The sequence below is a fragment of the Colobus angolensis genome, unplaced genomic scaffold (genome assembly GCF_000951035.1).
Source record: "Colobus angolensis palliatus isolate OR3802 unplaced genomic scaffold, Cang.pa_1.0 Scaffold105, whole genome shotgun sequence".
NCBI classification, from domain to species: Eukaryota; Metazoa; Chordata; class Mammalia; order Primates; family Cercopithecidae; genus Colobus; species Colobus angolensis.
Genome location: NW_012111475.1, coordinates 6,476,405 through 6,501,441, shown reverse-complemented (window position 1 = coordinate 6,501,441; position 25,037 = coordinate 6,476,405). Strand labels below are relative to the sequence as shown.

The 25,037-nt window shown below is 39.3% G+C and overlaps 2 protein-coding genes across 5 annotated transcripts in view; one reads left to right on the top strand and one right to left on the bottom strand.

The window, feature by feature from the left end:
• LOC105513818 (WD repeat-containing and planar cell polarity effector protein fritz homolog) overlaps positions 1-9,956 on the bottom strand; it is a gene marked incomplete at its 3' end in the record, with an annotated part of 360,743 nt that extends 350,787 nt beyond the window's left edge. The window contains exon 1 of the mRNA XM_011944849.1: positions 9,358-9,956. The remainder of the gene's footprint in view (positions 1-9,357) is intronic.
• MDH1 (malate dehydrogenase 1, NAD (soluble)) overlaps positions 9,765-25,037 on the top strand; it is a 21,035-nt gene continuing 5,762 nt past the window's right edge. The window contains exons 1-6 of one of the 4 annotated variants that reach the window (XM_011944671.1): positions 10,154-10,203; positions 14,573-14,756; positions 16,222-16,320; positions 17,126-17,222; positions 19,411-19,586; positions 21,170-21,292. In XM_011944671.1, the coding sequence (XP_011800061.1) occupies positions 14,751-14,756; positions 16,222-16,320; positions 17,126-17,222; positions 19,411-19,586; positions 21,170-21,292 (501 nt within the window). In that variant the 5' untranslated portion in view covers positions 10,154-10,203; positions 14,573-14,750. Of the gene's footprint in view, positions 10,204-10,304; positions 10,547-14,572; positions 14,757-16,221; positions 16,321-17,125; positions 17,223-19,410; positions 19,587-21,169; positions 21,293-25,037 lie in introns of those variants that run through there. The other 3 variants (XM_011944680.1, XM_011944662.1, XM_011944688.1) reach the window with 3 other exon arrangements.

Sequence of the window (25,037 nt, the reverse complement as noted above, 5' to 3'; positions counted from 1 at the left end):
AAAAAAAAAAAAAAAAAATCAACAATCACTTAAAGAAAAGCAAAGCCTTTAGTACTGATGCAATCCACTAAATAAAATGAGAAGTCATGAATCCAAACGGAGTAGATAGATCAGATAGGTAGGTAGGTAGATACACAGATAGACAGACAGACAGACAAGATAGATAATGCTAGTTTGGATGTCTCCACCAAATGTCAAGTTGAAATTTGACTGCTATTGTAATAGTATTAAAAGGTGGGGACTTTAAGAGGCGATTAGTCCATAAACTGGTTAATGTTGTTATCATGAGGATGGGTTAATTACTGTGGGAGTGGGCTCCCAATATGTTCAGCCCCCTCCCTCTCTCTGTCTCTCACACTTGTTTGCCATGTGATGCCTTCTGCCATGAGATGACCCTCACTAGAAGCCAATGCCACACTCTTGGACTTCCTAGCCTCCAGAACTACGAGCCAAATAAACTTCTGTTGTTTATAAATCACTCAGTCCGTGGTATTTGTTATAGGAGCAGCAAACAAAGGCAGATGAGAAGGAAAAACCCAAACTTACAGTAGAATACCATTTACTAAGTGGTGATAAAATGACAGACTTTGAAAATCATTTTACAACCATAGTAATAACTGATCCAGGCAAAAATCATCAATGAGTGCTAAAACTATGAGTAAAAGTTTGGTGAAAAACAGGATATTAATGTGTCTCAACGTTTGTCCCCATTGATTATTAATTACAAGGGGAAGAAATGGTAATTCTATAGTAAAGAAAACTGTGGAATACCTTAACCAAATGATTAAAATCAACATCATAAATAATAACACATACTGATTTAATGCCCTGATAAGGCCACAACATCACCTACGTAATCTTACTCCCAAAAATACAAACCTGAATTTAATCACAAAAAAAAAATCAAAGAAACACAAATTGAGGGACAGTCTCCAAAAAACTAGCCTATACTCTTCAGAAATGTTAATGTCATGAAAGACAAAGAGGGCTGTTAAACTGTTCCAGATTACAGGAGATTAAAGAGATATGACATCTAAATCAACAATCCTGTATGAGGGGAAAAACATTATGGGACATTACTGAGACAACTGGCAGCGGGTCAACAGGAGAGTATATTAGATAATTGTATACATCAAAGTTAAGTTTCCTAACTGTATAGTGGTTAAGCAAAAGAATGCCCTTGTCCTTGGAATATATTCACTGAAGAATATAGGAATATAAAAGGACACATTGTCTGCAACTTACTCTCGAATGATTCAGAAAAAATCATTTGAAAGTAATGTGTGGCAAGGGGGTAGTGTGGTGGGAACATGTGATAAAGCAAATGTGACAACATGTTTAAAATGGTAAATCTAGCTGAGGGGGCCTTAGAAGTTCTTTTTACTATTCTTACAACTCTTCAGTAAATTTGAAATTATTTCAAAATAAAAGACTAAAAAAAAAGCTGAGTTTGTAAGAGAGAGCACTTCTCTTCACCAAAAAGTAAGAACTAAAAACCAACGTGGTAGGCATACAAAGCTGTGTTAGAGCTTAGTTCCTTATGACATATTTCCATATGTCTTTGTGTGAGAGAATGTACAGTGCAAGGAACGGGAAACCAGGAGTAGCCCAGCAACAACGTGAGTTGAGGAGACAGAACTGAAAAACTGGAGAAGACAAGGTAGGTAGTTCCCTGGAGAGGGAGAATCATACAGAGAGAACTCCAGAGATTTTCAGAGGGATCCCCTTGAGAATTCAGCTGAGTACTGACAGCACATGCATATGATAAAACCATGAGGCTGGAGAAAGAGCAACTAGAAATGATTACAGATAACAGTGCTTGGCACTCATATCGGGCTGGGAATAGTGCCTGTTCTCACCAGCCCGACAGAAAAACTTTGTGATTCACAGTCATTGGGTAGAGTATATAGAAAAGTCTTGGCTCAGGAGTAGGAAATTATTAGCCCTAGTAGCTAAGCACTACTCAGATCCTGACTAATATTTAATAAATCTTAAAAGCAAGTTTTGAAAAAATTAAACTAATTTCAAATATTTAACTGCATCACAGAATAAAGCTCAAAGCTATTTATAGAAAGATAAAATCATTCAGGCTGGGCATGGTGGCTCAGGCCTATAATCCCAACACTTTGGCAGGCTGAAACGGGTAGATCGTGTGAGTCCTGGAGTTCGAGACCAGCCTTGGAAACATGGCAAAACCTTGTATCTGCAAAAAAACTACAAGAAATTAGCCAGGCATGGTGGCGCACACCTGTAGTCCCAGCTATTTGGGAGCTGAGGCTGGAGGATTGCTTGGGCCTGGGAGGTTGAGGCTGCACTGGCCACACGCTCTAGCTTGGGCAACAGAGCAAAACCCTATCATAAAAAAAAGAAAAAGAAATGTAAGATTCGCAATCTGACATTTAATTTAAAAAATTACCAAACTTCCAAAGAGGTATAAAAATACGGCCCACAGCTGGGCGCGGTGGCTCAAGTCTGTAATCCCAGCACTTTGGGAGGCCGAGACAGGCGGATCACGAGGTCAGGAGATTGAGACCATCCTGGCTAACCCGGTGAAACCCCATCTCTACTAAAAAATACAAAAAACTAGCCGGGCAAGGTGGCGGGCGCCTGTAGTCCCAGTTGCTCGGGAGGCTGAGGCAGGAGAATGGCGTGAACTTGGGAGGCGGAGTTTGCAGTGAGCTGAGATCCGGCCACTGCACTCCAGCCTGGGTGACAGAGGGAGACTCTGTCTCAAAAAAAAAAAAAAAGGGCCCATAATAGAAATAAAAATTAATTAAAACCAAACCAGGACTTGCAGACATTTATAATCCGGAGACTAGAATATTAAAACGATGATTATAACTGTATTCCACATGTTAAACAAACGTAGTAGACATGAAAGTTATTTTTTAAAAGACCCAAATCCAACTTCTACACATAAAAACAGTATGTGAAATGAAAAAATATATGAAAAATATATTGAATAGAATGAACAGCATTATTAGACATTGCAAAATAAAAAATTGGTGTCCTTGAAGACATAGCAACAGAAACCTTACAAAATGAAACCTGGAAAGAAAAGAGAATTTTAAAAATAAACAGAGCACCAATGAGCTGTGACAACTTCAGTCAGCTCACGATACATATAACTGTCATCCCCAAAACAATGCAAGAATCAAAGGGCAGACAGAAAAAATAGAAAAAAATATTTCAAGAAACAAGGTCAAAATTTCCCCAAATTCATTGAAAACTACAAACCTATGGATCCAAGAAGCTCCATAAACCCCAACCATAAGAAACACGAAAAAGACTACACTTGCAAGGCACATCATAATGAAATTACTCAAAACCAGTAACAAAGAGAAAAATGTTAAAACAGCCAGAGAAAAACAGAAACTTAAGTACAAATACAGAAAGATAAAGATAGCAGATTTTTCATCAGAAACAAGGCAAATGAAAAAAAACAGTGGATCAAGATCTTCAAAGTACTGAAGGAAAAAACTGTCAACCTAGAACTCTATACCCGGTGAAAATATCTTTCAAACAAACATTTTTCCATGCAAAAGCTGACAGAATTTTTCAGTAGCCAATCCTAACCTCAAGAAATACTTTTAAAAAGGAACTACATTAGACAGAAGAAAAATCATACTATATTAGAAATATAGATCTATAAAAAGATATTAAAGGACTGAAAATAGTAACTATATTGACGAATATTTAAGATATTGCTCTCATTATTTAAATCTCTAAAAAATAACTGACTAAGCAAAAATAACAATGATGTTGTATGGGGCTCATAACATGTAAAAGTAAAGCAGAAAGAGAGAAATGGAAGTAAATTATTGAAAGGTTTTTATACATGAAGTGGTATAATATTACTTGAAAATACACTATGATAAAAGGATGTATGCTATAAAACCTACAGCAGTCACTAAAATAAACAGTTACTATCAATAAGCCAACAAAGGAGATAAAATGGAATTGTAAAAAATTTCAATTAATCAAAAAGAAGGAAGAAAAGAAGAGAGAACAAAGAACAAATGGGACTAATGGAAGACAAATAGCAAGACGACATTTAAATTTAACCTCGAAATTTTGAAAACCTGGCAGGGCGCGGTGGCTCATGCTTGTAATCCCAGCACTTTGCGAGGCAGAGGCGGGTGGATCACGAAGTCAAGAGATGGAGATCATCTGACTAACATGGTGAAAACCCATCTCTACTAAAAATACAAAAATTAGCTACGCATGGTGGCGCGTGCCTGTAGTCCCAGCTACTCGGGACGCTGAAGCAGAATTGCTTGAACCTGGGAGGCAGAGCTTGCAGTGAGCCCAGATTGCACCACAGCACTCCAGCCTGGCCACAGAGCAAGACTCCGTCTCAAAAAAAAAAAAAAATTTTTTTTTAAAAATGTAAATAGTTATTTTAGGGTACGAGTTTCATGACTGACTTTATTCTTTCTCAAATGTGCTGTTCAATAATAAAAGATAAAGTTCTAAGTCACCATGTTTTATATAAAATCGAATACATATGAGTGGTCAGTGCCTGTAGTCCCAGCTACCTGGGAGGCTGAGGCAGGAGGATCATTCAAGCCCAGGTGTCACAGACCAGCCTCAGCAACCTAGCGAGACCACATCTCAAAGCAGAAGAAGAAGAAAAAACAGTGGTCAGAGGTATATCTGTATCTTAAATTAAAAGAAAAAATAAAACCAGACTATATGCAGTGCTTCACGCCTATAATACCAGCACTTTGGGTGGCCAAGGCAGGAGAATCACTCGATCCCAGGAATTCAAGGCTGCAGTGATATGATCATACCACTGCACTCCAGCCTGGGAAACAGAGTGAGACGATCTCAAAATAAATGAATGAATAAATATCCACATACTAACACAGCTTAAAAAGAAGTAGATTACTAACATTTTGAAGACACCAGTACCCCATCTCCTACTCTCCTCCCCAAGCAACCAGTATCCTGAATTCTGAATTAATCATTCCTCTGCTCTTATTTATGGTTTTACCAGATATGTATGAAATCCTGAATGGTATTTGTTGCTAATTTTTAATTTTTATAAAAATTAAATCATACTGTATATATTCTTATATGGTTTGCTTTTTTCAATCAACATTGTATTTTTGATGCTCATTCATGTTGGTGTGTAGCTCTGTTCTATTCATTTTCAGTATATTTTTACATTTTCCTATTGATGGCCATATGGGTAATTTCTAGAGCTGTGCTCTTAGAAACAGTGCTTATGAACATCTTGTACATCTCTTGATTTAAGTGGGTACGTAAAGGAATGGTATTGCTATGTTTCCAGATATAATGATCACTCTGTGTTATTAGCCTCATTTTATTAATAAATGAAGGCTTATAGAGACCAGGAAACTTGTTCAAGGTCACACAGCTAGGTAGTAAAGTTAACACCAATAAATTCTGCTCCTTCCACTTGAAAAAAACTCAAGGTTAGGTAGCTCATACTTCTGGAAACATGTAACTATCAAACAGAATCCTGATGTTTTATCTTGTTTTACCTAAAGTTAAAAGAGGAGGTCCTAGCAAATTATTCCACTCAATTCTACCACTTGACCACTCGAAGCAACTTGACTACATAATGATCATGATTAAAACTTTTATTCTATTAAAATATCCCATATTTCACCATTCCTGAACATTCTAGTCAAATGTTATAGTTTAAAACGTGTACAAATTGTGTATGTATAAAATTATAAGACACAGTAATAAAGTGGTTCTCATTGTGACTAGTTTTAAATTAAATTACAAGCACTTTTATTTTTGCCATAACTAAATTTGGAATTACTACGTTTAAGATTCACTGAAGTGCCGGGCGCGGTGGCTCAAGCCTGTAATCCCAGCACTTTGGGAGGCCGAGACGGGCGGATCACGAGGTCAGGAGTTCGAGACCATCCTGGCTAACACGGTGAAACCCCGTCTCTACTAAAAAATACAAAAAGCTAGCCAGGCGAGGTGGTTGGTGCCTGTAGTCCCAGCTACTCGGGAGGCTGAGGCAGGAGAATGGCGTAAACCGGGAGGTGGAGCTTGCAGTGAGCTGAGATCCAGCCACTGCACTCCAGCCTGGGCGATCCGTCTCAAAAAAAAAAAAAAAAAAGATTCACTGAAGTGAATGTAATAATTATTTTTTAAATACTACATATTCATTTTAGAAATTACTTGAGAATACTTTCAAAAATGTCCTGCATGTCATTTAAGCCAACCAAATAATTTCCAAGATACCTAGCATTAACTTAAATTTTAAAAAGCGTAAAAAGTCAACTTTTTTTTTTTTCAGCTAAGGTCAACTATTTAGCTCTGCAATCTTTCCTTTAAAAAATATTTGTAATAATTTGGTCTCTGATTTATTTCACAAGTCTTAATCTTGCTTTATAAATAATCCTATTTTCAATCACACTTTATTATCTAACATGGCTGTTTATTAATTACATGATCCTATGGTAAAGCACATATTTCTAAAAATGTAACTACTGAGACCTACAGCAGTGTAAAGGCATCTTCACATTATAGTACTCTGTAAATATTACATTGTTACTTTTAACAAAAAGGAACCAGATTATAATAAAATTGTTATAAAATAGCTTAAAAGTGTAAAAGTGTAATAGAACTTCATTAAGGAAAACATTAAAATGAATGCGTTTTAACTAGATCTATAACAATTTTATATATGCTAGAGATAAAATTAATATGAGGTTACATAATTTTTTTTTTTTTTTGAGACAGGATCTCACCTTGTCACCCAGGCTGGGGTGCAAGTGGTGCCAGTGCAACCTCTGTTTCCTGGGCTCAAGCAACCCTCCCACCTCAGGCTCTTGAGGAGCTGGGACTACAGGTGCACGACACCATACTCAGCTAATTTTTAGAAAATGTTTTGTAGAGACAAGGTCTCAGTATATTGCCCAGGCTGGTCTCAAACTCTTGGACTCAAGCAATCCTCTGGCCTTAGCCTCTCAAAGAGCTGAGATTACAAGTGTGAGCCACCACACCTAGCTGAGGTTAAATAATTTTATAATATAAAAAAGCATAAGATCTTGTGAGTTCCAAAGTGCCTTGGGTATCAGGAGCCAACATTCTATTTCAGGGATTTTAACTTAATGCTCCTTTAATATCTTTGCTGGATGTTGTTAGAATAGTATTTCAAACATTTTCTACAATTTGAATTAAATATTACCTTACTAGGCCGGGCGCGGTGGCTCAAGCCTGTAATCCCAGCACTTTGGGAGGCCGAGACGGGCGGATCACGAGGTCGGGAGATCAAGACCATCCTGGCTAACACGGTGAAACCCTGTCTCTACTAAAAAATACAAAAAACTAGCCGGGCGAGGTGGCGGGCGCCTGTAGTCCCAGCTACTCTGGAGGCTGAGGCAGGAGAATGGCGTAAACCCGGGAGGCGGAGCTTGCAGTGAGCTGAGGTCCGCCCACTGCACTCCAGCCTGGGCGACTGAGCGAGACTCCATCTCAAAAAAAAAAAAAAAAAAAATTACCTTACTACATAATGAGAGGCTGGGCAAAAAAAAAATTTTAAGTATATCTCCAAATATAGCATAACAGTTTAATGCTCTGTTTGTTGCCTTAACAAAATATGAAAGTCTGCAACACATTCACAAACCACCTGGAGATTCAAACTCACAATGAACGTGCAATGACATATTGCGCTACTTGACATTAGCTATTACCAAAGACAGTTCAAAAGGAAGAGAACACAGACAATCTTATTAGTATGATTGGAAATGTGCTGACATATCACCTGACCAAACATCTTCTCTTGCAGTGTATTACATTACCTGAGAAAGGTAACTTATAATCAGTGCTAATATGCTCCTTAACCTGATTTACAAGGTCAACTAGCTATAAACAGAACAAGGCCCATGAGCTACCATATAGGTGACTTCAATTCTGTATGTCCGGACTGGATGGGAATACAGGGGCTTACATGTTTGTGGCCTTGTTGGAGTATGGGAATAGGACTGCAGTGAGAATTCTGGTTATAAAAACTCTCCCTTGTAAAATGTATTGTAAATCAAGGACAAAAACCACGGGATTGCTTGTTTTATTATACTTTAAGTTCTAAGGTACATATGCACAACGTGCAAGTTTGTTACATATGTATACCTGACATGTTGGTGTGCTGCACCCATTAACTCGTCATTTACATTAGGTAAAATCATGAGAGTTTTAAGGACAACAACATGGAAAAATCTTTCTGTTAGCAGCTAGTGGAATACTTCATTTAGGAGGAAAATGGGAGAAATTTTTCGTAACTGCTCAGAGTAAAAACTCGGAGAACCTAGGCTTGAGAATAATGTACATCTACTAATTCAGGACTAGGCACATAAATTAGAGAGTTTTTGACATAAAAGTAGCATTTGAAGTGATGCAACGCATGAAATCAGCTCACTGAGGGATTCAGTATAGACAGAGAATACAAGCACCCCAATGTTAAGAGATCACAACTAAAAAAAATTTTTAAAACTCGGAAGGACTGAGAATCAGTAATAAAAGAGGAAAACCAGGAAAGTATGTTGGCTGAGAACCAAATGAATAAACAGATACAAGGAGAGTCATTCAGGTATATTAATACATGCTAAAAGTAAAGCATTACATTCCTTTCCAAAAATAGCAAATCCTCAAACTGAAATAGAGAAAAATTGAAAGATATTACTTGGCATTCATTTATCAGTGACAGAGAAAAAACGGAAGTTCTAACAATGTTATCTAATCGAGATGTTTTATTCATTTTCATTACGTATATGCTGTGTATGGTACTCCCGAGCATCGTATCTTCCTTTTAACATCCACATGAAACAAGCTTTTAAAGAGCACAGCAATTCTCTTGGCAGCATTAATTTTAAAGAGAACCTCTTAAGATGTTTTACCAGCTGAGACTGACTGACTAAACAACCAGCGTCTCCCATTCAGCTGCCAGTCCTTCCTCAGAAATGCCGGTTTGACATAACTTTAAGAATCAAGATGGCATAAGGCGCATCCCGTTTCTTCCAAAAGAGAATGGGCAAAACTCAACATTCACGGAGGGCTTAGAGAAAATTAGATCCGTATACTGTGACGTCCTGGAAGGAAGAGGCTCCCCTCCTACAAAGTAGATGCTCAATAAATATTTTTGATGTAATTCTGGAAGAGCTCCATTTGGGATCGGGAGTGCACCTACTCCAGGGCACCACCCCCTGCAGAATAGTTGCATTCCCACGCCCCTCATACTCCGCTCAGTAAAGGGACCCGCGAGCTAGCAGGCATCCGCCCAGTGGATAAAAGCAAAGTGGGACGGCGCACCACTGCATTCCGGACTCTTAAGGTTAAAAGAAAACCCCTTGCCCTCGGGCCAGGGCTCACCTGCCTCGTGAGGGGGAAGAAGCGCGACTCCCAGCCGCTTCGGAGTAGGCGTCCCGGCAAAACTCTCGTCTCATCACCAGACACTACCCGGGCAGAAGGTTCCTGGGCTAGGTCCTTGGACTCGAGAGGGAGCGACAAGCTCACTTGGTCTCTTGGGTCTCCAGGCCGCCGCCGCCACCACAGTTCCCTCAGGTGCTACAAAGCGTCCGGGGTGTGCGCGCGCTCCCGCATCGTCGCTTAGCAACCTGAGAAGCTGTCCGGTAGTCCCAACTTATCAATTCCCCCGCCCTTCCAGAATGTGAATCGTTTTTTAAATGATTTTGTTTCCGGGTCGAGCCAGCTTTACGCAGCGGAAGGTCTCTTTACCTCCCACGTTTACCCTCATGGCAGGACGAAGTCTCAGTCACGCGCGTGGGGGGTGATGTCGCTAAGGGGTCATTCTCTCCTCCCTAGAATTACAAACGAAATCTCTCCCGCCAAATGCCGGGCGCCATCAGGAAGGTCCTTTCCTCCTGAGCCCAAACCATCCGCTTGTCGTTGTCCTCCAATCACAGCGGCTCATCCTCCGGGACTACTTTGCAATCGGAGCAGAGCGCAGTGAGAAGGAAGTGAGAGGGCCCTCTCGGATCGGGAAGTGTAGTTCAACACTTGAAGGAAACGCTTTGGAGATTGCGCCAGAAGCAGGGCAGCATAAACTACAGTTCCCAGAGAGCGCCGCGTCGGGAGCGGAGCGTTTTCTCGCTAACACCGCTCGCCCTCTCCGAGTCAGTTCCGCCGTAGAGGTGACCTGACTCTCTGAGGCTCATTTTGCAGTTGTTGAAATTGTCCCCGCAGTTTTCAGTCATGGTGAGTGTGGGCCCCGGGTTCCTGCCTACCTCCGGCCCTCGCGCCCTTCTGTGGGGTTTCTTGCACTTTAGGGATTTTGGGGAGGCAGCTGTGCAAGGCGCCGTCCTTTGCGCCCTTTGACAAGCTCGGATTCATCTTCTTGGGATTGTCGCAGTGACCCAGTAATTGGGAAGGGATTGATTTCCACCTTGCGGGGCATAGGGCGCTCTTAGGAGGACTCTGGAGAAGTAGTTGTCCTGGGAGAGGCGCGATCTTAATCCTGCTGCATAGCGGGAGGACAGAATACGACGCTGCAGCTATTTTCCAAAGGATGTTACGGGGTTTGTTTGATAAGGACAATAAGGTTTGCGATGGGAGGGAAAGGTTGGGTGCTAACCCCTTTTTCTCCTCATTAGCCCACAGTGTTTATAAGAGCTTTTGTCACAGGGCCCTTGAAAGCAAAAAGCTGGAAAGGTAGTATTTACCTGGTGGTCCAGATTACGATCTGCGTTTGCAGGATACGTGTTTCCGCCATGTCTGATTTCTCAAAATGTTATTTGGAACCCATTCATTGACCTGTTTTGTAATGCCAGGACATGTTGAAGTGACGGCATCACTAGCCAGATAACTACTGCGGATAGTCTTTGTTGAACTGTATGTTATGAATTCCAGAAGCACCTCTTTTAAATGTAACAGAAACCATTTTGTCATGGAAGACCTGGATAACCTAGATCTCCATCGCTTGTCTCTGCAGAAAGAGAGGGGGAGGGGGAAGGTTGATGAAGGAACTCTGACGTAGGAATATTCTGCGTACTGCTTGAAGGTGACATTTGTCATCAAACTCAGAGAAATCGCTTCCTACTATCAATACAATGGCTTGTATTTATAGTTGCGACTGTTTTTCCTACTTTATGTCCAAAATACTAAAATGGCTGGAGAATGTGGAGAAATGTTTGAATGAATTGGAAATTTTCCAGAACCTGAAAAGACAACATTTTCAAGGCAAGGGCATTACTCTCTCTGCCTGTGTAACGGGCCAGTAGAGACAGCTACTAATTTCCAGTAGGTGTTAAACCTAGGTTTCCTATATATTTTGTCACATAATTAGTCATTTAAATTGTGGTTTCAGTGGTTTCTGTCCTAATAATCTTAGCTAGAAAGCAGAGGTACTTATGTGAGAACCTTGGACTTTTTGCTTTTAGAACTGAATGGGATCTTTTAAAGGTCATCTTGACGAATCTCCCCACTTCACATCTTAAAATTGAGTTTATCGAGACCCAGAGAGAATGTGATTTGCCCCAAGAGTCTCACACTCTTGCCATTTTTCTATATTGTGTCTTACACTTATCAAGCCTTTCTGAATTTTTATTTTTATAGGGACCACCGCAGTGAGTTCTTGCAGCGGGGGAGAGACGTGTAGTCAACTCCCTGAAAACTTAATTTTTACTAACTGAGATTCTGGATGAAGTTACCAGTTCATACTGCATATACAAACTCAACTATGTTATCAGCATGTAGATTACTTGATAGCTTTATTTCTTGCAATTCAAAATACTGGAATTCTAGAATTAAAAGAGGATTTGGAGATTATATTATCTACTCTTATAATGTAGTCTGGTGAGGTCAGATAATTTTCTCAAGGTCACAGAGAGATTTTGGGCCACAGATTCTTAGCTGGTTTTCCCTAGTAAGGCCCCACCGCTGGAAGGTCACTGGGGTGCCAGATAACACAGAGACAGAACATGAGGAAGAATTTGTCTGGCAGTTTGCTGGAACTGACAGCAAACTCACACATGACTCAATTTCCCTGCCCCCCTCAGGGGAGTGTGTGAATGGACAGAGTTAGAAAAGAGCCTTCTTTTGTAAGCTCATTCAAAGGGGAGGATTCTTTGCTTGTTGTCTATAGGGAGTGACAGCAAAATAAACTGTATGAAGGAATCTAAACGGTACTGCTTAGTTTTTTTTGTTATAGAAATGCATGTAATTTAGAAATATATATAAATTTGAAAGTGAAAAAGGAATATGTGGATCTGTCTGTGGAATAACAGAGACACTTAAATTCAATCTTTACAGCTGAGAAGTTAGCACAGAGCCTGCATCTGCAGGAAAGTCATTGGTGCCCTGCTAAGAGCAAAGACATTCCTTCTTTGGATCTTGGCAGACTGCCCAGATATCTGAGCAAAGAATAGTAACCTATGTTCACACTGTAACATTGTGAAAGTCAGCAGGACTCTCCCACCCTCCTGCTTTTCAGCTGCAGTGTTGCAGAGGAGCAGAAAGAACCATACTTGGACTTTTCTTTCTCTGTTTCATCTTCAAACATTCAAACACTAACTAAGTCTCATACTACCATTAATAAGATGGAATTACCTACCTGTGAAAGTAATTTCCCCAAAAATACAGAAGAAAACTGCTGAGGTGGAATTAACTGTTCATGAGATGGCCACAACCCCTTCACTAAGGACTGTGATACTGTGAACATGTTTTTAAGTAACTACTAAAATTGACTGCATTATTCTAACCATATAGGTGACCTTATGGGAGGTTAAACTTTATAGATAGTGATCTTCCGTCTCTCCAGCCCCCCTTTTCTTATCCTAGTTTGCTGTACATTGAAGTAGTATGTGTTCGTACTTTATACCCTAACCTTCCTTCATTCAACAAATACTGGTTGAATACTATATGGAAATGCAAATCCGTATCAAAGGCAGACAGTTCTTAAGGGGGCTTCATGGCCTAATACAGAGCAACAGAAATGCAAATAGAAAACCAAGGCTATTAAAGTCTTTAGAGGAAAATTCTCTGATGATAATTGTAAATACTTAAAACTACTCTGTTTGTTAGGTAATTGCTATTATTATCTCCATTTTACTATGGGGAAATAATACAGAGAGGTTAAGTAACTTGTCCTAGAGTGTGCAGTTAATGAGTTGTGGAGCCAGGACTTGAACCCAGAAAGTCTGGCTCCAGAGTCCATCTCTTTAATTACTACTCTGTACTGCCTCTCTAGCCCCCTGTTTTAGAAAATTGGTGTATCCTTTTGTTTCCTTCACGTAATTCAGCAATGGATTCCCTGGCCCAAAATAGTACCAACTACATGATGGGAACTTAATGCTGTTTTGTTTAATGAATGAATTAAATGAGACAACAGCTCATCAGTGGATTTATAAGGTAATATCATTAGTACTAATGACATAAATAATTTTGTTAACTATAGTTGAAACTATTGTGGTCACTTAAGTTTCTAGCCTTCTCAATACATAGTATATATGAATAAAATACCTTTTGTTTTCATGGTACATATGAATAAGTTTTTGTTTGAGTCAGGATCTCACTCTGTCACTAAGGCTGAAGTGCACTGACACAGTAATGGCTCACTGTGGCCTTAACTTCCAAGGCTCAAGTAATTCTCCTGCCTCAGCCTCCTGAGTGGCTGGAACTACAGCATGTGCCACCATACCCAGCTAAATTGTTTTTTTAAGAGACAGGGTCTCACCGTTTTGCCCAAGCTGGTCTCGAACTCCTGGGCTCAAGTGATCCAGCCACCCCGGCCCCTGGCGCAGTGTGCCGGGATCATAGGCGTGAGCCACTGCACTCAGCCTGAAATATCTTAAATAAATAAAATACCTTTTAAAAAATGTTAAAGCATACTACATATGTTCCCAAACAGTTCTTTTACATTTCCATCTTTTTGGTAGTTTTATAGGATCCAGCTATTCCTTCAAGCAAATATCGGAGTTCCAACTACAGGCCAGGTGTTGTTATAGGCAATTGAAATACAGCAGCAAATAAAATAGACAAAGTCCATGTTCTTAAGGATCTTGCATTCTAAAGGAAAAGGGAGTAGTAATTTCTTCCTGTATTCCCTTTTCCTCACCTACTCTACTTGACTTCAAGGAAAGAAGGGAAAAGGACAGAATGAAACATGTGTAGGCCATTAAAGATTTTTCTATAAATAGCAATAAATTGGAAAACAAATATTGTGTAGTATATAGCTGCTATGATCAAATTCACTTCTCTACACCAGTTGACATTATTTATTTATTTATTTATTTATTTATTTTTTTGAGATGGAGTTTCGCTCTTGTTGCCCAGGCTAGAATGTAATGGCACTATCTTGGCTCACTGCAACCTCTGCCTCCCGGGTTCAAGCCATTCATTCACCTGCCTCAGCCTTCCAAATAGCTGGGAGGCACCTGCCACCACACCCAGCTAATTTTGTATTTTTAGTAGAGACGGGGTTTCTCCATGTTGATCAGGCTGGTCTCAAACTCCCAACCTCAGGTGATCCGCCTGCCTCGGCCTCCCAGAGTGCTGGGATTACAGGCATGAGCCACTGTGCTTGGCCTGACACTTTTTTGAATTTTATTTTTTCTTTGACTTCTGTGAGTGAGTACCAAATTGCTGAGTTCTGCTGACCTTCAGAGCTTAGAGTTAGAAACTTAAAAGAAGCCTTTGAGACTATCCATCCTTGTTTCGTCTCAGAGCCATGACTCTCATCTGGAGGAAGGATCTTAAAAAGAAACCAAATACTTCTAGGCTTAGTCACATCAGTGAACCATTTCTCCATGCAGGTAGGGGTAAAGGTGACAGTGAAAGTACATTTACCCAGCATTGTCAGGGAAAGGAATGGTTCACCTTAATTGAATTTTTCTGTCTAATTAAACTTACCCATTATGTTTCTAAACATTGTTTTGTTTTTAATAGAAATATTTCTATTTTTTAAAATTCTGTCAGCTTAGTCTTTTTTTACTCAGAGTCATCACCTTGAATATCAGTTATCTTTGTTTCTATGTCTGTAGTTTGTTCAGGATCTGTTGAAATTTCTGTTTGTATGTCTTCCCTCCTTGCTTTTAAAAATAATTTTCCCTTGGAATCAGGTTGTCAGTTGTCTGTCACTACATGTTACTGTTGTTTCTCCTAAAATAAAAAATCTTGTTTTTCCTTCTCCAGACAATAAAGTTGAATAGCAATTAATTGTCCTTTTTTTTTTTTTTTTTGAGACGGAGTCTGGCTCAGTCGCCCAGGCTGGAGTGCAGTGGGCGGATCTCAGCTCACTGCAAGCTCCGCCTCCTGGGTTTACGGCATTCTCCTGCCTCAGCCTTCTGAGTAGCTGGGACTACAGGCGCCCACCACCTCGCCCAGCTAGTTTTTTGTATTTTCTTTTTAGTAGAGACGGGGTTTCAACGTGTTAGCCAGGATGGTCTCGATCTCCTGACCTCGTGATCCGCCCGTCTCAGCCTCCCAAAGTGCTGGGATTACAGGCTTGAGCCACTGCGCCCGGCCAATTGTCCTTTTGTTTTTGAGACAGTCTTGCTCTGTTGCCAGGCTAGAGTGCAGTGGCACAGTCTCAGCTCACTGCAACTTCCACCTCCTGGGTTCAAGCGATTCTCCAGCCTCAGCCTCCCAAGTAGCTGGGATTACAGGCACGCGCCACCACACCCGGCTAATTTTTGTATTTTTAGTAGAGATGGGGTTTCACCATGTTGGCCAGGCTGCTCTTGAACTCCTGACCTCGTGATCCACCCGCCTCAGCCTCCCAATGTGCTGGGATTACAGGCATGAGCCACCACGCCTTGCCGATTAATTGTCTTATTTAAAGGTATTGGCTCAATGTAAATGGAAAGTTTTAGCCTCTTCTACTCCTTTTCTTGGTATGAAGATTCTATTGAGCAGATGGGAGTGGGGGCTTTGCATAATAAGGATTTGTGTGGCTCTAGTGGCTGCCAGGGTTTGGATCACCACATACTGAACACATCAACATTGTTGAGCCTATTTTAGTGGTAAAATACCCCAAAAAAGGTGATAAGATTATGTAAGTAAATCCAGGATAACACTTTTAGCTCCCTATATGGTGAGAGTTAAATAACACCACGTAAATATGCAGCACATTCATTTTCTACTAAGCCAGATGCAAAAGGACTTTAAAATTTTACATTCACTTTTAAAGTATGTGGATTTCTTACTATAGATAAAAATCCTGGATATTTTTAAGGTACAGTAGTACTTAAAGATGTTAATGGATCTTTTTCATTACAGTCTGAACCAATCAGAGTCCTTGTGACTGGAGCAGCTGGTCAAATTGCATATTCACTGCTGTATAGTATTGGAAATGGATCTGTCTTTGGTAAAGATCAGGTAGGAACAGGTGTCTATAAATCTTAAGTTATTAGAGTAAGAATATGGTTAGTAAAATTCTGTGTTTGTACACAAATTGTAAAACAATGAAGGAATGTGTAATCTCAGTAAATGTAATAGGCACATTGCTATAATTGGAAGCAAGTAAATTTGTATGTATGCCTCCAGGCACTGAAAACACTTTGGAAATGAGAACTCTTCCATATATTGTACTTAGTTGACTTGGTGCAACCAGCAGGTGTCAGTCAATGGGAGATATCACTAATGACAGTAACTTACAGTCATGTGGGAGAGAGTTACTCAATAAGCACTCCCTTGTTAATAAATGGCCTTTAGAACCAAAAGAGTCAGGAAATCTGCTTCCCAGTTGAAGCAGGCACTCTGACTTTCAGCAAGCCTGATTAATATACACTAAAATCCTTTTCTGAGGTATTCATTTATTAAGTTTCTTGACCCATGGATACTCAATTATTCTTTCATGAACTGAAATCAAACATACAGCTATTAACAATAAGAGCAAACTATGGCATGTCACTCAGTTTAATTTTTTTTTCATGTACTCTTAAAAAACTGAGTAGTGGTGATTCCTCTCACTGTGTTTGTTAGCAAACCAATGCTGGTTTTATAGCATCCTTCTTTCTGAAAGTGGCATAGTGCTAGATACCTGACCTCCTGAAATAATGATCATGACTAATTAATGGGAATTACATGCATGTACATACCAAATAAAAAGTATGTGAAAAAACTTTCCGGTGTCTAAGTGAAATAGCCTACACTAACAGATGCTGTCCTTGCTTTTTGGTAGCCTATAATTCTTGTGCTGTTGGATATCACCCCCATGATGGGTGTCCTTGACGGTGTCCTAATGGAACTGCAAGACTGTGCCCTTCCCCTCCTGAAAGGTGAGTTGGGGAGTAGAGAAGGGATTTTATAGTATTTGATTTCTTACAAAATACAGGTTTTTAGGGCCGGGCGCAGTGGCTTACGCCTGTAATCCCAACACTTTGGGAGGCCAAGGCAGGCGGATCACGAGGTCAGGAGATCGAGACCAACCTGGCTAACACAGTGCAACCCCATCTCTACTAAAAATACAAAAAAATTAGCCGGGCGTGGTGGCAGGCGCCTGTAGTCCCAGCTGCTGGGGAGACTGAGGCAGGAGAATGGCGTGAACCCGGGAGGCGGAGCTTGCAGTGAGCCGAGATTGCGCCACTGCACTTCAGCCTGGGAAACAGAGCGAGACTCTGTCTAGAAAAAAAAAAAAAAATACACAGGTTTTAGGTTTTTGTTAAAGGCTCTTAATTAGAAATTATTCATAAGAGGATTTTTTTATTTTGAACTACCACTACTTATTAACTACTTATGTATACCAAGGATAAATAAGGATAAAAAATGAGAAACAATGTCAGGTAAAGGTCTATCATTTTTTCCCCCAATGTGTGTATGTATATAATTTATTATACCAGTTAAGTGTAATATTGCACAAGGGTTATACACCTGACATTGTCTACACACACATATTATAGACAACGTAGGAGTTGTCTATGTTGTGTTGTTATGGAGTCTCCTTAAATGGTAATAGTAGCATCCTGTAATGGAAAACTTGTCTCAGTTTTGAAGGATGTCCTTCATAGCTATACATTGCTCTGGAAGTTGGTTGGTTCCTTATATGGTCCCCATCCCATCTACCAGTCATCAGGTTGAGACATAGTATAAATTGTCCTTACCATACGCTCTATAGTTTGAAAAAACCCAGAAGAGCTCAGCTAAGGGCCTTTGCAGATCATTGAACTATAACACAAATATAATAAGCCTTAAATTTGATTGAAAAGTTTATTAAAATATTCTAAATTAATTTGAATATATTTCTTCAGCTGTATCTTCATTATAGTCTTTCTTTTGGTAAGGATTAATTAATGAAACTCTCCTAGAAGTTTGCACAAAGCAAAATAATATATACCTTCCAAGAAAAACTTTCCTTAAAATTCTTCATCTGTTGAATAAACATTTGCTAGAAGGGATAATCTGCCATCTAAGTCTTTTGGTTGCAAAGTTCTGTAGAAGAACACGTGACTGCCCACACTATTTTGTTGGTTCCCTTTTCTCACCCACAGCTCCTTCCAAATCAACTTTGCTGCTTTTTCCCATTTGTATTCCTCTCTTTGCTGAGTTCCCTGTGCTTTCTCTAAAGGCCCAGATTGCACTTGGTTTGTCCTCTGCCAGATGTGAATATGAGAGGGAAGGGAAAGTTCAGCAAATAAGGATGTGTTTTTTTTAAGGAAGATAATTTTTTTTTCCTCCAACTGGTGTTCCTGTCTATGCCCATTTTCAGACTTATGGCAGCCTTGACTATGATGCAACTAGCCAAATTTCCAGTGAAAATGCTGAATGTTGGTCATAGCTTTTTTAATACAATCAACAAAGAAGTGTGATGACGTATGTTCTTCATTCAAAAAGCAAGTGATGTTTGCTTATTGTACTAACACTGGAGCATAGTGGTTGAACTCTGGAGCAACCTAGGCTGGAATTACAACTCCGTTATCCTTTGATGGTGACGAGTTAAACTCTTTAAATCTCAGTGTCTCCATCTATAAAATGTGAAGATTAAATTTGATAATAATATAAATCTCTTAGCATTATCCCTGGCACAAAACTCCTCAATAAACATTTATTATTTTTAAATTTGTGATTGGTGTCTTAGACCTTAAAGTAATTGTAATTTAAAGGTTAGGTGAATTAGTTGCTCTTTTGTGTTGTGTGGTAATTAGTGTGAATAACAACAAGTGTTGCTTCAAAAGTCATCATTATACCTTGCATCATATATGATTATAAAAGATAAAAGCTATGGAGTTTTTGACATTTAAGATAATTACTGAAATAGGAAAAGCAAAATAAATCTATTGACATTTCTAATGTTATGATTGTTAAATTAATGTATTATCTTTTTTTTCTTAGGCTCCTGAAATGCATATCATTGTGATATATAAACACTTGCAACAAGTGAAAGAATTAATGGGTAGATTCAATATGAAAAAGAAAACTTCAAAACTTTGGTGTTTAAGTAGCTCTGCATATTTATTGCCATGTCCACAGATGTCATCGCAACAGATAAAGAAGAGGTTGCCTTCAAAGACCTGGATGTGGCCATTCTCGTGGGCTCCATGCCAAGAAGGGAAGGCATGGAGAGAAAAGATTTACTGAAAGCAAATGTGAAAATCTTCAAATCCCAGGGTGCAGCCTTAGACAAATACGCCAAGAAGTCAGTTAAGGTGACCAACACTGTATTTTAGGGATTTTTCATTATTAGCATTTGAAACGTACGCTTTTAGCATTTAAGCAAAACCAAAATTATTTGTCCTTTTTTCTAGTTCTGTGCAATCATCAGTAAATATGGCTATAGAGTTTTGCTTCATAAGCTCTCCCTTTCTGGGTTTTTTGTTACAGTGTAAAAATCTATATTCAGAGTGTTCAAAAATATTTTTCCTATTAGTGAAAATTTAATATTAGTTCTTAAACCTATAGAGAAGGCACAGGACCTTCTGGTGCATTTTTGCTGAGTGGGAATATTTATTTAGACATTTAAATTTGTGTATGATTGTGAAAAGAGATAGCTGGCTGTAAGGTAAGTTTATTCTCAGGAGTAGAAGATAGTGGTTTCTGAATGCTCAGATTTTCTTAATGCAGAGTAATTTTAATATGCTTGTCTCTTGAAGAATTGAGTCAGTATGACTTATAGTTCTGTCTCTTTGTGTTAAAACTATTTAGATTCTAAATATGTCTTAATAATGCAATAAGCCTTTTTTATTTATTTATTTATTTTTATTTTTTTTGAGATGGAGTCTTGCTCTGTCACCCAGGCTGGAGTGCAGTGGTGCAATCTTGGCTCACTGCAACCTCCACCTCCCGGGTTCAAGCATTTCTCCTGTCTCAGCCTCCTGAGTAGCTGGGACTACAGGCGTGCGCCACCACACCTGGCTAATTTTTGTATTTTTAGTAGAGATGGGGTTTCACCATGTTGGCCAAGGCTGGTCTCGAACTTGTGACCTCAGGTGATCCTTTGCCTCCCAAAGTGCTGGGATTACAGGTGTGAGCCACGACACCCAGCCAAACCTTCTTTTATTCGTGAACTATCAATTAACTAGAACTTAATTGTCATACAACAAATAGGCTTGCCGGTTAAAGGTTTAACTGATTTCCGTATACTTTCCTATTTAAAAAAAAAAAAAAAAAGTGAAAGAAAATTTTTATAAAATTTTTTAAGTTGCCCATTATAATGTTCTATCAGTAACATTTCATAGATGTCTGCATTTTTTACTTTCTGTGGACTTCATTTTAAATAGTTAACTAACTTTCTGTCATCACAGAAAATAATATAAATGAGTTGAATAGAAATCCACAAGTGCCAGTAAAAGATTAGAAGGTTGTTCAAACTGCTAAATTGTAGGCTGTTTGGAGGTAAAGTATTCCTTGCACAGTAATTCCACCTCTGCAAAGCGTCCTTGTTTGTGAGAAATATTTGCCAGCACTGCAGTACTTAGAGACAATGAAGTATCTTGTCTGCAGCTTGTCAAAAGAGGTACCAAAAAAAAAAAAAAAAAAACAAAGACTAAAGATATATGGGAGTCAGTCTCTGTAATAGTTGTAACTTTTCTATAAATCTGATATTTCAAAAATTTTATTACCATTTTATTAAAGATTTTTATAACTTAAAATGTATTTTCCTATGCTACATTGTATTTGGTCTTTCCCAAGCCTCCCCTGTATGGCTACCTGTTAGACATTTTCATTCAAATTTTAACATGGTTAGTAAGTATATAGTCTGTAAGTCTTCAGTGCTTTCCATTCCTCCTAGGTTATTGTTGTGGGTAACCCAGCCAATACCAACTGCCTGACTGCGTCCAAGTCGGCTCCATCCATCCCCAAGGAGAACTTCAGTTGCTTGACTCGTTTGGATCACAACCGAGCTAAAGCTCAAGTAAGAAAAACGTCTTTTAAATCTTGTGATTGTTCAACTTTAAAACATTTTTCTCTCACTTTTAAAATAACTGAATCTGAGTTTGTGCTTTTTTCTTGTTTTTGTTTAGTAGGAACCTATTACTTTTATTAAATTAAAAGTAAATTATTATTAATTTGTTAGGGAGTCTTTAAATGTATTCTCGTAAAGGACCAGAGGCTTTACTTCCTACTTGATTTTGTCTTTAACTATATTTCAATTGCTAACTATAATGAAATGCAGTTACTAATGTTCTCTTGTTACAGTGGTTAAAAATTAGTATACATGATGGTACATAATTTAGTTTTAATTTTTTCATATACATAAGAGATTATATAAACAAAGACTTGAGCTTTGCATGATTGTGTGGTTCTGCTTCTGTTTTACCTGCAGCTAAGGAATCACATTCAGATTTTGTAATTTTATATTTAATTTTCAGTTTATGTCTTTTTAATATTCTATGTGTATCTGTGAAATTTGCTACTTTCACTACTTAGGAGCTAAACTCTGCTGCTAATTTTCTTTACCCTTGGAGCCATAGATAAGTATGCCAAGGAGCCAGTGACCAAGGAATTAACAATAGCTTTTCAAAAAATTAGAAGCCAAGCAACTGATCTGAGCTAGTTTCCTAGGCTTTTTCAGATCTAACTGGTCCTGGTGCCCATTCCTGGACAGAACCTCTGTCCGTTGCCCTAATGCTTTTCTAGCCATCCCTTCTTGTCTGTAGGTCATCACTGCTAGATAGATCTATGAGTTCAGTGCTTTTTCTTCTAGAGAAAGATAATTTTAGTTTCAAAAAAAATTGTTAACCAGAAGATGCTGTGAGGTCTAAGTTGAAGCACTGCTGCCCTAACCTAAGAATTAATAATCCTTCAGCACTGGAATGCCTAGTGAAAGAGAAAAGAATATACATTTGTTAAGCATCTACTGTAGATTGAATGCTATACATGCAATTTTCCATTTAATTTTTATAGTAACTATATGAAGTATCTCATATTATCCCTGCTTTAGGTAACAAACCTGAGGCCCAGGGAAGTCGGAGAACCTGCTCAGAGTCATACAGCTCATAAATTATGGAGCCATTTGATTTGCCTGACTCGAAACCCTTATGTATGGTCTTACCTAATGGTATCAACTGACCTTAGTCCACTTACTAGCTCTGTGAATTTGAGAAAGTACATTCAGTGATTAAAATGTAATAATTGTCCGGGCGCGGTGGCTCAAACCTGTAATCCCAGCACTTTGGGAGGCCGAGACGGGTGGATCACGAGGTCAGGAGATCGAGACCATCCTGGCGAACACGGTGAAACCCCGTCTCTACTAAAAAATACAAAAAACAAGCCGGGCGAGGTGGCGGGCGCCTGTAGTCCCAGCTACTCAGGAGGCTGAGGCCAGAGAATGGTGTAAACCTGGGGGGCAGAGCTTGCAGTGAGCTGAGATCCGGCCACTGCACTCCAGCCCGGGCGACAGAGCTAGACTCCATCTCAAAAAAAAAAAAAAAATGTAATAATTTTATCTGTGGGGAAAAGAAAGAGAGATCAGCCTGTTACTGTGTCTATATAGAAGGAAGCAGACATAAGAGACTCCATTTTCTTCTGTATTTGAGATGCTGTTAATCTGTGACCCTACCCCCAACTTTGTCCTTGCAAGAGACATGTGCTCTGGTGACTCAAGGTTTAAGGGATTTTGGGCTGTGCAGGGTGTGCTTTGTTAAACAAGTGCCTGAAGGCAGCTTGCTGGTTAAAGGTCATCACCATTCTCTTAATCTCCAGTAAGAGAAAAGCATTTGTCTCCTGCCTGTCCCTGGGCAATGGACCATCTCCCTGTAGATTGTATGCTCTGTTTACTGAGATAGGAGAAACCTGCCTTACGGCAAAGGGTGGGACTTGCTGAAACAATGCTGCTAAAAGGTTTATGGAGATGTTTGCATATGCATATCAAGGCACAGCATTTTTCTTTAAATTTATTCATGTCACAGAGATCTTTGTTCATATAGCTTACTGCTGATTTTCTCCCTACAATGATCCTATTATCCTGCCACTCCCTTATCTTTAGGATGGTAAAGATAATTATCAGTAAATACTAACTAACTAATTGGCCTGTGCCGGCCAATATCTAACTCAGAGAGTTCTTATGAGGATTAAATAAGATCCATTTTAAGCCCTTAGCATGGTGCTTGCACATAGTAAATGCAAGAAAGGTTGGCTGCTATTATTATTAGTTGATTTCTTCTTTCTAAGAAGCATACAGCCTAAACATTCCTAACTTAAAGGGTTGTTGGGTAACAACCCTTAAATTTTTAGCTTAAAGTGCAGATATTCCCTGAGAGGCTTTAAGCTATGGGCTGGGTCTGATGGTAGCTGAGAACAAATAGGAGTTTGTTTGAATGACTGGAGGCAGGCAGTTTGAGTACTGTGGGACAGTTGTAAAGGAAGAGATATTATACGTGTTACAGTTGTAAACTCTGGATTGCCAGAAAGTGACTTATTTAGTTCCTGCAACAAGAAAGAGGTAACACGATGACACTAACAGCCACTTTTTGTTGTTTCTCCTGAGGCTTTGGTGGAGACAGGCATTGGAATATTCTCCTTCCAAAGGTACTGCTAAGAGATACTTTGTCCTAGTGCCTGAAACAGTTTTCACTGCAGGGCTGAAGTCTGAATGAGCAAAGAGGGAAGAAAGTGCTCTCCTCAGACTTTAACCTGCACTTTGGGACATGTTCTTTGTTACTCCTGGGACCTTGGCTTGGCACTGTTTCAGCATGTCAATCTGGCATAGTGAGAGCTTTTAAGGAGTCATTGAAGAAGCACTTTCTTCCTCTAAAAGAAGTTGTTTATCCAGTGAGAAAAATAACAAACCCAAAGATAAGTTTTTCTTACAGGAATGGTTGCTAGATATTTTGTCTTGGAATTCAGAGGCCTTAGCTACTTAGGGACTGTTTAACATCTGCAGAACTTCCCTGTGTATTTGCAAACCAGTGCTATATTTACGTCTGCTGACAAGGTAATTTGACAGTGATACCAGATAAGGTAATTTGACAGTAATACCAGTTAGCTGGTAAGAAAATTACTAGGGCTGGAGAATTAATCAAAAACTTTTAACAGACCTCTATGACAGACATGAGTGTCTAGGGGAGTAAAGAACTGTTATCCCGGGTACGTATAAATTTAGACTAATTGTGACTTGAATCATATTAAGAAATTATATCTGCTGGGTACAAAGTACCTAGCCTTTGCTGTCCAGACAGAACTGGATTAGCTCAAGAGATCAAAGGAGCAAGAGGAGGAGGGCAACAAGAACAAAGGAAGGCAGGGGAGCCCAGGAAGACTGAGGGCAGAGAGGCCTAGAGGCATTTTTTCTTCACTGTACTTGGGAGCATTGAAGCTGACATTCAGGGAAGGTACAGGCTCTAACTTCCTGGTGATATATATCTTGAGTTAATTGTTCAAGGTATAAATCTTTTTCTATACCATACCAGCTAAATTTAAGTATAAATACAAGTAAGAGCAGTTTTTTTCCCAGTTCTTTCAGGTCACAGCACCCATAAAAAATGGTACTCATTGAACAGCGTGCCTCTCTACCCTACCCCACAGGCTAAGCAGATCAATAGCTGGGTACCCAGAAACCAACCATCAACTAATTTGTGGAGACTAATGCAAATATTGTAGATAATAGCCCTGATACTTGCAAGACTTGCAGGGATTCTATCGGTCAAAAGTGATTTATA